The sequence below is a fragment of the Gobio gobio genome, assembly GCF_949357685.1.
Source record: "Gobio gobio genome assembly, chromosome: 3".
NCBI classification, from domain to species: domain Eukaryota; kingdom Metazoa; phylum Chordata; class Actinopteri; order Cypriniformes; family Gobionidae; genus Gobio; species Gobio gobio.
The window spans coordinates 34,747,467-34,760,373 of record NC_137099.1 but is presented as its reverse complement, the minus strand read 5'-3'; the positions used below and the strand labels follow the sequence as shown (position 1 = coordinate 34,760,373).

General features: G+C 37.4%; 2 protein-coding genes across 6 annotated transcripts; both read right to left on the bottom strand.

Moving 5' to 3' along the window:
* Positions 1–286: 286 nt before the first annotated feature.
* Positions 287–7,297, bottom strand: LOC307123362 (uncharacterized protein). Of its 5 annotated transcripts, none has more exons than XM_079811883.1 (20): positions 6,670–7,297; positions 6,413–6,552; positions 6,140–6,341; positions 5,915–6,031; positions 5,630–5,832; positions 5,405–5,552; positions 4,385–5,089; positions 4,014–4,120; positions 3,746–3,865; positions 3,606–3,653; positions 3,413–3,496; positions 3,143–3,208; positions 2,146–2,197; positions 2,006–2,056; positions 1,678–1,722; positions 1,531–1,595; positions 1,359–1,452; positions 978–1,131; positions 710–817; positions 287–564 (listed from the first exon to the last, which is right to left on the bottom strand). In XM_079811883.1, exons 1-13 carry the CDS (start codon positions 7,283–7,285, stop codon positions 2,153–2,155), a joined length of 2,601 nt encoding a protein of 866 aa, XP_079668009.1. In that variant the 5' UTR covers positions 7,286–7,297; the 3' UTR covers positions 287–564; positions 710–817; positions 978–1,131; positions 1,359–1,452; positions 1,531–1,595; positions 1,678–1,722; positions 2,006–2,056; positions 2,146–2,152. The 5 variants fall into 5 exon arrangements, with proteins under 5 accessions (XP_079668009.1, XP_079668012.1, XP_079668011.1 ...); XM_079811886.1 differs by having other exon boundaries at positions 288–564; positions 974–1,131; positions 1,356–1,452; XM_079811885.1 differs by having other exon boundaries at positions 288–564; positions 1,356–1,452.
* A 40-nt stretch (positions 7,298–7,337) lies between these two features.
* On the bottom strand, positions 7,338–8,394 carry LOC307124148 (uncharacterized protein; the record flags this gene model as incomplete). The annotated part of the gene is made up of 6 exons (XM_079813196.1): positions 8,311–8,394; positions 8,006–8,149; positions 7,802–7,927; positions 7,680–7,718; positions 7,463–7,593; positions 7,338–7,346 (listed from the first exon to the last, which is right to left on the bottom strand). The coding sequence occupies exons 1-6, from the start codon at positions 8,315–8,317 to the stop codon at positions 7,338–7,340; spliced, it is 456 nt and encodes a 151-aa protein (XP_079669322.1). The 5' UTR covers positions 8,318–8,394.
* Positions 8,395–12,907: the final 4,513 nt, after the last annotated feature.

Genomic DNA, 12,907 nt, shown 5'->3' with positions numbered 1-12,907 from the left:
TGATCAATTTATATACCATTTTAGTATTTATTTAAATAAAATACCCAAATTTGTAATTTTGTATTTGATTTAAAAAGGTTTATCAAGTATAAATCAATTAACGAGAATCATAGACATAATACAGAAAACAAAAAAATAAGCTACAGTTTAAATTATGTATGTCCGTGTATAAATATAATTTATGAATGTGTACGTGTTTGTTAAATAATGAAATGTATACATACACATATATTTATTAAATGCACAAACATTCATTAAAGTCCTGTCTAAAAGGAAAAAAGAACATTGTCTCAATGACCTTTATTTAAAATCATTCAGGTTTCAATACATTCGTCAAACAGCTGTAACTTTTAGAAAGATAGATAAGTTAGAAAAAAGAATTAGAAAGAAAGGTTAAGTTAAGAAAAAAAAAGAAAGCTTAGATTAACTAGGCTTTTAGACTACAACTGGTTGATGGAACAACTTCACTCTCCAGTAGCTGGCACCAATCACTGCAAAACCCTGGATGGGTGTTTTCCGAGAAAAAGCCTTGCATTTCACCTCGTTTTCCTCTTCCAACATAACCTAGAGGATTTATTAAAAAAAAAATTGTGACATTAATATCCAAATGACCTTATGAACAGGACACATGGATGCAGCCACATGAAAGACGATTCTTATTGCATTGTCATTAAGCAGCTAGCAGTGATCACATTCATAATTTATACACCTGGTAAACAGTTCTTGTATACTTCATTGCAGTGTCTGCAGGGCTGCAGTGTGTACATCTGGTAGTATTCTTGGCATGTCACCAACTTCTCTCTCCAATTTGTTACACCTGAATATTTAAATTTGAGGAGCATAAAAATGAGCATGATTAAAAAGAATTATTGAAGACATGTTGCTAAACCATTACATTTCTCAGTTTCTATTTTAACCACATTTAAATCAAATGTGCAAAAGAGAAAAATAAATAAATTATATAAATACACACATACTGTCCAGCCAGCAGAAGTGTGCCCTCCTCCTAAATGAGTCTGTATCCACCAGACTTCTGAATTTGGAACAAACTAAAGACAGATTTAACAATCCAGAATCACCCTCCTCAAGGACCACGTGAAGAAGAATTTCAGACAGGACAGAGTCCGGCAACTATTGGGTATTACAAACAAACAAAACAAAAAAATTACTACTGCCATTTCCAAACATCATGACCTAACCTCCCTTAAAACAGAATGTGCATATGGGTGCAGGTAAAACCTGAAAACATTTAATTTAACCAAGTATTTGCCATAAAGCTTCTAAGTAGTTTGTGAGATAATAAAGGCTTGAAATCTTTTCGAACTTTGCTTTGGTCATATTGAATTTAATACTACTACCCTCAAGAGGTCGATGTTCTTTACTTGTCCTGCCTCCTGTCGTTTTGTCTCTTCACTGATTACTTCCGGCAAGGCTGATGTGCACTTCCTCTTTCTGAAAAAACAAAAACATGCATTTAAATTACCAAACATTACTTATGTAAATAAAAACCATTTTGGCTCTTATCTATACCTTCCATGTGTCATTTTTGATAAGAGCAGATTCACCCACCACCGCCTGATATGGGCCATCTCATGCTGAAAAGCAAGATATATTTGGAAAAGTATGTTTTAAAAGTAAGTAATACCTTTCCTAGAAATAGAAAGGGATTGTGCTTACCTGGGTGAAGTCAAACTCCCAGTTAAACACCTTGTACAGTGCATACTGTAAAACATAACATTTTTAAATTATGATTACGATTTTACTTTTCTAACTTTATTTAGAGTAATGTTGCTGTTAGAGCATAAACAATATCTGCAATATGAATACGTTACGATGATCAAAGTTCAAAGCAAAGGGAGAGTTATTTATTTTATATTTTTTTAAAGAAAGAACTTTAAGGACTACATACAACTGGACACATGAAAAACAAAATTCATTGGGGATTATTTTACGGTTATCTGTAAAATAAATGTTATGGGGAAACAAAACCACCGTAATAACTTGCCATTAGCATGAATACACCGCAGTCCACAGATCCCAACTGTGCTGGAACACCCTGGAAAAAGAAATGGGGAAAAACTAACATTTTATTTATACACTAAAGATAGCAAAGAAATCAAAATTGTTGTAACATGAAATCAATACCTTATTTTTAACAAGCTTCCAAGATCCCGGATCCATCTTTATTGCAATTGAGCTTAAAAAGAAGGGGAAAAAAGAAAAGAAAAAAAAGTTATTTTATACACGAGAGAGAGAGGAACTTCGTGTTGAACCACTTAGCCATGTTGCAGCAGGTATAGACAGTAGCATACCTGAACTAGGGAGCAGGTTTATTTTTTATGCCACTATTTATTTTAAATGCCACTGTCTATGCCTATCTAAAGCCAGAGAACAAAGTGTTGAACTGAACCACTGGACTAATATGTAAAACTTTGAAGCCCGGTTTCACAGATAGGGTTAAGATTATGCCAGGATTAGGCCTTAGTGCAATTAGGACATTTATGTAGCTTTTATAAATATGCCTTAGAAAAAACATTACTGTTGCGAATCTTAAAAGAAACAATGGCACTGACATTTCACGATATGCAAGTGTAAGTTGTTTTCAGTTAAACATGCATTTTAGTCTGGGACTAGTTTGAGCCTTGTCTGTGAAACTGGGGGTGAAAGTTATATGGAAAAAATGAACAGTTCCATAATATTTGTATAGATATACAAAATAAATGAACAAAACGCGTAAAACTGGAACAGAACAGTTTGTGTCACGGAACTCCATGGAATGGAATTATACAGTATGTAAACCTGAACATGGATACACAGTCAGCATCTCCATAACCTCTAGGGTCATTGGAGTCAAGGATGTGTATCCTTTTAAGTTTCGGGAGCAATACCTGCAGAATACAAAGCAAACTTCCTACAATATAGCCTGCCTGTGTGTTGGTTTGTCATTTCTTATTTGAATTTATGTATACAATCTTTATTAAAGATAAAGATGGAAAACAAATGAATATGCCAAATTATGATTACCATAGAAGTTAACATTAACAATATCAAATATGGCTGTCAGGCAAAAGCGTGGATGAAAGCAATGATTAAGACATTTCCAAAATTAAACGAATGTTATTTGAAGAAATCAACAACTTACACATAAGGTCCAGTGACCTGATTTGCACATCGGAAATAGGATGCAGTCTTTTGAGGATGCATCAGTCTGTTGGAGTGAACAGAGGAACAAACATAGAACATATTGTTGAATGTGGCTATTCATCTGAGAATTAGTGATGACGATAACTTAAAGTTGAAAGTTCACCCAAAATTTAGTCGCCCTCAAGTTGTTTCAAATCTGTATTTTTGGGTGACCTGCCCCTTTAAAGCAGGATATCAAATGAAACCAAACATTTCTAAAACCACTTACCGGCAGGGACAGAAATGGATCACAATTCAGAGGTGGTTGCCAAGTGGCCACCACACATGAGTCAAGAACATGAACATCCTTGCCCTGTTAATAAAAAAAAATAAATACATACAATTAATTTTAAAAACACAAATATCATGCAATTTCGTTATTAGTTTATATTAACCAGGTTTGTCAATGACACCCATAATACCTTCTCTCCAGCAATGTGGGATAGCTGAGAAAGGCAACAGTTCATCACCTATTGCATGAGGATCCAGAATTTTAGGTCAAAATTTGATCACAAGTTACTTCAAATATATTAAAATAAAGTTATATAACATATCCACTAACTGTTGCCTCCACTTCCTGGTTCAATCCTAAAGACATCAAGTCAGATCTTTTCAACACTGTTTTACCCACTGCACCTATGATCTCATCTGGTGATTGGGTCCCATCCAAAACATGTTCAAACTAAGAGAATAAAACAGACACTGAAATGTCAAATTTGATAAAATCTAGAATTTGTATTAATAAAAATAAAAACCAGTATGCCTTTTGCCTGCTTTGATCAAGACAGGATATAATACATTTGAACATTGTTTCTTATGTGAAAACATACCAGGGGGCTTGGTTGGTTTTGCAACTGGAAATCTGGGGTTTCCTTCCTGGCACGTATGTTTGTCCGTCCCCAGCAATCTGTGTCAGGCTCTGGTAAACTTTGTGAAACTACAAAAAACAGAATATGATGAAGTAATGTTGATTAAATTTGTGTTTTGTATTAAACATGGCACATTTGGGATATTGGCAACAAAATAATGATTTGTATAAAAACCTAAACCTTGATATTTACATTTACGTCAGTGATTCAAGTAAACTTTACCTTCTTGAAGTTCTGTGAAACTACCTTGTAGCGCAAACAAAAAACCATGTATATGGCTAATTTAAACAATCTAAAGGGCATTACAGGCAATATTGAAAATTAGTACTCACTTAAACAACTACCTTCACTTCTGAATGTCAATTTCCCATGTAGGCCAATGTGGATGGAATGCTCTGCCTGTTTCTCCAAAGTTTTTGTGTATTTTTCATTAACTCTTTTGTTGTGAAGATGAAAGTACAATCGTAGGGAGAACATATAATGTGCATCCCTCATTTGACACAAAGAATATCTGCTGGAAGACAACTCCCGGTTTAGCTGTTCAGCTACGGAGGAGTTAACAAGAGCAGCTAACTGTGGTGCCAATTTCAAACTTCTCAAAACCTCCTCTTGTCTCTTTTGATTTTTTTGATGGAACCGATCATACAAAGAGAATCTTGCATTGGTTCCTGTCACAGGATGCAGTGAGGACAAAGTGTCAGAAGAACAGGTGGTGGCCTCATTTTCAGAGACTTTTCTAGATGAAAAGCCAACACTTGTCACCCATGGGAACCGGACTTCAAGTCGTTTTTCCGTTGCTGCCTGGATGTGTGCAGCAGTGTTTTCACAAAGTCGTCCATCATATGGCTGGAAAAAACGTTGGTTGGTGCGATTATTAACGTGTCTTGCAACACGTCCAGCAATGTCTGACACATACACTGTGGGAGGGTGTTTAAAGCTCAACAGAGCATCTCCATGATCACGTGCCGACTCTTGCCACCACAGTGCTGACTGGTAGTACACCACAGAGTGTGGGCAGGACATGTGCAAAACACCACCTCCATTTGGCAAAACAAAAAGAAAATTGGTAAAAATGTGTTAATTTAAGAAGTAAACATCCTCAAAACATTCTATGCATGATGACAAAAAAAAAAATTTTTAAATAGATAAAAAAAAAAACGCACAAAAAGTATTCAAAGATCTTAATTTGTGTTCCAAAGATGTTATGGGTTTGGCATGACATGAGGGTGATTAATGACAATAATTTCCTAAATGGGTGAACTTAACCCTTTAACATATAATAATAATAATAATAATAATAATAATAATAATAATAATAATAATAATAATAATAATAATAATAATAGTCTTACCACCAGCCTTCTGAAGCTTAACAAACATTTTGGGGTACAAGTCCTTGTAAAGTAGCAGCTCCTCAAGTCTGTTTATTAAGTCAGTGGTACTACCCATGTGTGATACTCCAAGGGCATTGCAGGCTTTGACCAAGGCTTCTTTCTTTGGCTAAATATAAAAGTCATGGTTAATAAATAAAAAAAAGAAAAGAAAACATCATTAGCAGAATAAAGTACATTACATACAGTTTTGGACTCCAGCACTTGCAAAATGGCTTCTTCATCTATCTCCAAGCCACAGCTAGAGGTGAAAGCACGATCTTTCTGAGACAGACCTTTGTACACTTCTGTCTTTGGAACAAAATCGCTTACCCTAGAGCAGTTACCCAGCCAAGGAGTAAAGGCAGTGTATGTCAAGGGAAGTGAATAAGGATTGGCACACTTGTTGCCTAAAATTCAAAAAGGAAAAGAACTTTCATTTCAGGATTTAAGCTATGGGTACAACCACTCCACCCCCAAAATAGCACTCACCATCACAGAACCCAGAAGCAGTCATTTCCTTCTCAAGTGTCTCCCATCTTGTCCTCACATTAACTTGAGTATCCTCTTGGCTGATGTTGTCCAAATTTGGCCGTCTAAACAGATGTGCTAATACACAACCAAGACAATGAGCAAAGAAGCAAATATATATCAAGATTATATGATGTCATTATTTGCACTCACAATTAACACAATACTCCCTTCACTCTGTTTTACCTGGTAAATCAAATGCAATTTTCCAGTTTCCATCTGCAACCAAAACCGGAGGGCTGTGGCCACATCTGACACATGAATAGTTATAGGAGTACTCCCTCAGAGCAGAGAAATGATAAAATGCTTTTCTTATCAAATTGTGTTGAAAAGTGATGTTGGCATGATCCTCCATTGTTTTCAAAAAACGTCCAAGGGCAATATGATTCTATAAAAACACAGAGACATTACTGACATGTAGAATTATTTATGAAATTCATGTCATGTTAAGTCACTCACTGCCAGTCCAGATGTTAGAAGAGAACAGAGGGGAATGGTCAAAAAGGTCCTGTTTTCATAATTGTGAAAACCAGACTGATATTCTTGAAACCTCACTGGACGTCTACAAACAAGGCAGTTCTTCACATATACTGGCACATCTGGAGAAAACAGAAATTGTATAATATATTAAATGTTAAACATAATGTGGAAATGCATAAAAAAAATAAAATAAATAAATAATAAATAAAAAAAATCTATACATTTCTGAAATTAACCTCGAGTCACTGAAGATATTCCATACACTGTTCCATGCCGTGTAAATAGTACCCTCTCCCCCAAAGCTGGTGGAGTGGGACCAGGGCAGTAAGGACAGTTGGACTCTAGAGGTTCAAAGAAGTCTGGGATTTGGCGTTCTTTTGTTGACAAATCCTGTGGCAGGTTTTCTGGCACCCTCTTTTGCCTCCACAAATAATCTGTCAACTCCTGTATGTCAGTAGAAGCCAGTGTTGCCACTTCTGTGCCTTCAACATCTCTGACCCTTTCATCCACATCACTGTCGTCAGCATTTGTGTCAGTTTGACAAGAAAGGAGATGGGGTTTCTCTTGAAACAGCCACCACATGCACAGGTATCTGTGGACGCAGCTTCTCATTTTATTGCGGCACTGGCAGTGCCACTTGCCCAGAAGGCTATCAAAAGACACTCTGGTCCTTTCGAACTGACACCAGCTGTCTCTTACCCCTGTAAACACTGAAAAATAAACAAACCTGACAGAGGTTTGCTCCTGCCAAAAAATGGGAAAAACACAATCCACACCACCAGCAATACTTTGGTTTCTTAGCTGCACACATTCATCTTGTCGGGTTTTCGACAGCAGGCCACTGTCAACCATTGACTGCAAAGAGTCCTCCCTAAGTGCTGCTGGTGCAGAATAGCACACTGCTCTATTTGTCCTTTGAAGGTGATCGCATTCAATGCCTGGATTGCCACTTTCAACTCCAATCCTCATAAAATCTTGACACTGAGGGGACTCACAGGCAATAGACCCCAAGACGATTTGTTTCTTTACGTGAACAGGGACTCTAGGTCCATGGGCATCTTTTGGGGTGACAAAAATCCCATTTCGTTCATCAATACAAAAGACAGGTGGCTGTTCCCTGATCTGCTGCCCGGCCTGTGGTTTTTCTGAAGATGGCCCTTCTGAGGGACAATATATAAACATGTTAATGTAGCCAAAGATCAATAAATATTAAACATCCTTAAATACCAGTATCAAAGGTACATACTGTCTGGCTTGTTGGTAATTTTGTATGTAACTGATAGATCTACAAAAAGGACAAAAAATGAGGCGAGTTAATCATAATATGAATGAAAGACTTTAAAATTTAACTAATAACATTGAACATACCATGATTATGTAGGTGCTTTTTAAAGTCAGGGGCACGACACAAGATGTGCTGACACTTCGGGCAATGCCAATGGCACCTCTTTTGTTGTTGCGCATTCAAACAAAAGCAAGGAACACAATATTTTTCTAGAAAGAGAAAAGAAAGTTAACACATTTTAACTTACACCAAACATGTAAAACACGCGTGCTTTGTACAATGCTTACGGATGCCATTGTCCTCAAAATATATGGCATGCTTTAAATGCTTTGCCTGAAAATGCTCAGGACTTGACATCACCCCAGTTGTACAGTAGGGACAGCTGCCTGTCCCAGAAAAGACGTCATCTTTCCCAAAAGCAAGGGGTATTCCTACACATGCAGTGTATACAAGAAAATAACATAAAATAGCAACACAAATTCATAGTATATATAAAAGGTAGAACATTTTAGAAGTCTCATTACATTTTTACCATGCTCTGCTAAAATTTACTTCAGTTAGTAAAATTTTGGAAAATGAATCAGCTTCTTACCTGCCATAATTGATAGGCAGTTACACAAGAAGTGTAGAACTGTACACAGAGTGAGAAGGTAGTTCTTAAAAGAACTTTTTGTGTCCAAAAAAAAAAAAAAAAAAAAAATGCAATAGCAATAATAAAAAAAAATTCAATAAATGGTTGGATATCAGACAATCCCCTAACAAATTAGATACACACACACAAAAAAAACGACATGGTTAGTGTTGTACGTGTTTCATCATTGTCAATAATTCCAATAAATCAGCATGAGCTTTATTCTAATCAATAGATTAAGTTAACGTGTTAACAAACGCTAATATTTAATGGTAATGGTAACGTAATTTGAAGTTAATGATCGCCCCTTGGCAAACCAGGAGGCACAAGCTGCGTTTCTACAAATGATTAAATTAACCAATTCAAGTAGTCAGATACACTGTCTCTAACATAAAAGTTAAAATCCAATTTACAGAGCAACAACAATTTATTAATCTGATCATTAATATACGAATTACGAACTTACCGAGCCAAATACCGACACCATTACAGGATATTTTCCGGCGCCAACATTGCTGCTGTCTCTTGAATTCAGTTAAATGTGATTGGTTGTTACTACGTTGGACGATGCTGATTGGCTGCCACGAAATAGCAGGTCCCTCCTATTATGGCAGGACTTCCGGCTGTCAACGGCAGCTACTTCCTGCTGCCAGTGGCAGCTACTTCCTGCTGCCAGCTGCCGATTTTTCGCTGAACCCCCTCTCACACAACACTCACATAGTTACCTTTTTACGGTCTGTGTCACATACTGATCACGACGCTTCAGATATCTGCGGGACGGGAGGATGAAGGCCGGGGCGCTGAATAGTCAATTCGGCCCCATTCTGCAGCGGATGATCAGTGAATCCCAGTTGTCTCCGATGAAAGTTTGTAAAACTATCCGGTGTAAAGTCACTGCAGAGGCAGGTGTTGGTAGTGATCCTCAGCTCTCCATCAAGGCAGCTGTTCACAAAATTAATCCACCTCTTCTTGATCATCGTTTTTGTTCTGTATGTTATAGGCTATTGTAACTAACAGTTCTGACAGTAACTCGCGATCGAGCAGGTGAACTGATGCAAATGTGCTCTAGTTATGATAGTGTTAGGGGAGGAGCCCGGCTCGGTGGCTCCAGTGTGTCATATAGTGCCGAAGTAATGACGTCACTTTGTAGGCCAAAACGCGGAAGTGAGTTGGAACCTGCTTGTGATTTTTTAAAGGGTTAGTTCACCCAAAAATGAAAATTCTGTCATTAATTACTCACCCTCACGTCGTTCGAGACCCGTAAGACCTCCGTCATACGTCATATTCTCGCGCATGCGTCGTGGAGGCAAACGCGGAAGGCAATAACAAGCTGGATAAAGGTATTATTTTGATTTTTTTTTGCGGACAAAAACTATTGTCGTCGCATCGTAAGATTATTGTAGAGTCACTGTGGTGAGATGGACTTTGTAACGACATTTTAAGTGCCTTTTATCGGTCTTGGGAGTATAAGTGTACTGAATGCCAATGGAGGCCTATCTGAAGCCTTTCTCAGCCATCAGCTTTCAACTAAAATATCTTCATTTGTGTTCCGAATATGAACGGATGTCTTACGGGTGTCCAACGACATGAGGGTGAGGAATTAATGACAGAATTTTCATTTTTGGGTGAACTAACCCTTTAAGACTTTATTGTGTCTTAAAAACGATGGTTGCTAACAAGTTGCTAAAAGGGACTACATCCTTTGGCTGGGACTTTAGACGTCATCGTGACAAACAGGCAATCTCTCACTAGCCCACGTTTCAGCCTAAGAATAGGCTTGTTTGAGATGAGCGAAATATGCGCAGAACCGATCACCGGTGATCAGCGCGAGATGCATGCCGGTTAGAAAAGTGTCCGAGGGCGGTCCGCCTTGCTCTGATGTCATGCTGACGTATGTCAAAAAACTCTCGCATGCGAAAGGCGGATGTGTCGGATTTTGCAGTCGAGCGCAGCTGCTCTCCACCGACTGCGCTGAGCAAAAGCTTGATGGGAAACGACTTGCTGACGACACAGCTTAATGTTTATTGGTTTAAACAACCGTGATGTATGGTTCTTTTTTTAAATGTTTGATTTTAAAACTCTGATATCATGTTTTTATGTGTGAATATTCCCAAACTCTCTAACAAAGGCGATCTCTCTGTGGGTTATGTGATTGTTGTCATATTTATAACAAAATATATATATATAAAAACATGTATGTAGGCCTAATTAAAGTAAAAATGATTGATAAACACGTCTTTCGAATGGAAATAAATAACAAAAACTTTGGGTGTCTTGTTCATAATATTTATTTTCATATAAAAGTAACAGAACGTAAATTACATCCAGTTTATCAGCAACAAAGCGCACGAGTGTGAATCCCGCGATATCCGCCTTTGATCTCGCAGGTGTCTGATCCACTACGAGAAGAGAGAACTGTCCGGCTTGCCTGCACTTTTTTCACTCCTCCCCTCACTGCAGCCGCCTAGTCTCGGCTGAATTTCAGGCGAGGCGAGGCGCATCTCAAACAAGCCTAATGAAGAACTTATGTGGCGTGAATAAATCGCGCTATTCGCGCAAAGTTGGATGCTTGAACATTTGGAGTTTACTCTCTTCACATGTTTGTCTCGTTGAGAAATGGCTGACATGGGCTGTGTTTACACGTCTTTTTGTGTTAAAATCTACTGTTAATGTGTGACAACTTAGTTTTAAGACTTTTTCAGTCGATAATGTAGTTGTTTAAAGCTCAAATCTGTGGTTTATTTATAAGAAGAGTGCCTATTTAAACATTTTATCTGGTGTTATCGGAGTTGTGAGCTCCAGTGGATCAGCGGCGGTCAGCGCTTGTTTAGCCGGCGAGAGTTGACTTTCCTCGGCCAGTCCTTCTGACGTCTGCCGCTGGCTCTGATGTCTCTGTGGCGTCTCCAGCTATAATTCGTCTTGTGGAGATTTAACGGCCCATATTTGCTCTCATGGATCTATAATTTGTTCCCTGGCAAATCATTTAGGCTGAGTGCAAAGATAAGTTTCATTACTTGTTTATTTTTAGGCTATAACTTTACGTTAGCGTTGTAAGTTAGCCGACTAGAACTGACTTTGAATGTTTGACTGAATTGTTTGCTTTATGTCATGTGTAGCTTATTATACGTTTTGTATTATTGATCATACATAAACTTGCATTTAACAAAAAGAGACTGGGTTGTGTTTCATGTCATTTAATGTTATCACAGTGATAATCATATTGTCTTAAAAAACATTAACAAAAGATAAATCTCAGAGAGGCATGCATAAACAAAATTAGTTTCTAACATTTTTGGAAAAAACGAAAGGGCAATATTTCTCATGAAAAAGTGGATAAGTGTTCATACACAGCACAGATCATAATGAGCGAGCGTGTTTTTTTAAATAAAGTTTGAGGAAGCTCAGAGCTGCCAACTTTTCAAAAAAACTTAGAGTGAGATTTGGTGGGGCCAACCAAAATTTTGCCGCGAACAAAGCAAAAATTGCAACAAAAAATAAAATAAATTATATATATATATATATAAAATAGCTACACACACATCACAGAAAACACTCTCTCTGCATCAGCATTTGAATGGGGTAGTATTGGTTTTTGTTGTTGATTTCTTTTTTGCCTTTGATAGATAAGGTTGATAATTAATTATTTCTATTAAGACAAAATGCATCTATATGACGCTTTGTATACAGTATCCTATAGACACACACACACACACAATTTTAAAGCACTATGTAGAGGCATGGTTTTGTCTAAATAGAACAAATTGATTATACATCAACCTACAGCATACATTTACAGGGAAGAAAAAGGAAAATAACTGTCTGTCCTGTCTGTTGCTCTTCTGTCTGTTGTGTGGTTCTTTTTTGCTGTGGCTGATCTAAAAAAAACAGTGTTGTAGTAAAAACTACTTTGAGTAGTTAAGTTACATTCAAGCTATCCTTTTGAAAATAGCTACACTACAAGTTACTATCAAAAAGTAGCTGGCTACATTGAAACCATGTTTCTTTTTCTTCTTCTTTTTTTACAATGAGATTGTTACAAATAACTGAATAATTGTTCATGAAGAATGTTATAATATTTGGGGTGCAAGCTTCATAATGCAATGTAATTATGATTTCAAAGAGTATAGGGTGAATTCAGGGTTATTGGGACACTTTTCCCCAGTCATTTCAATGGAAAAAATTGTCAGAATCATTACACACAATACTCAAATATAGCCTATATCTCAAACTGGCTGCCCAAGTGCAAAATGGCTACAAATTTAACATCAGTGCAAGAACAAAATGTATGCAAATCAACTTTGCGATGCTGTTTGCGAACGTTCGTTGGAACTATGGTTTCGGGAAACACGGCTCGTTTAACTATGCTTATAATGACGGAACTTGTGACCATAGTTAGCGAACGACACTTTCGGGAAACGCACCTCTGAGCGTCACAGCGCTCAACTTCGCTCATTACAGGCTCGTTCTCGTCAGAACCCAAAACAGTATGTAACTTTAGGTCGCGCAACACCGTATTTATTTGCCCATTTATCTTGAACCCCCTCACCGAAAGCATGAT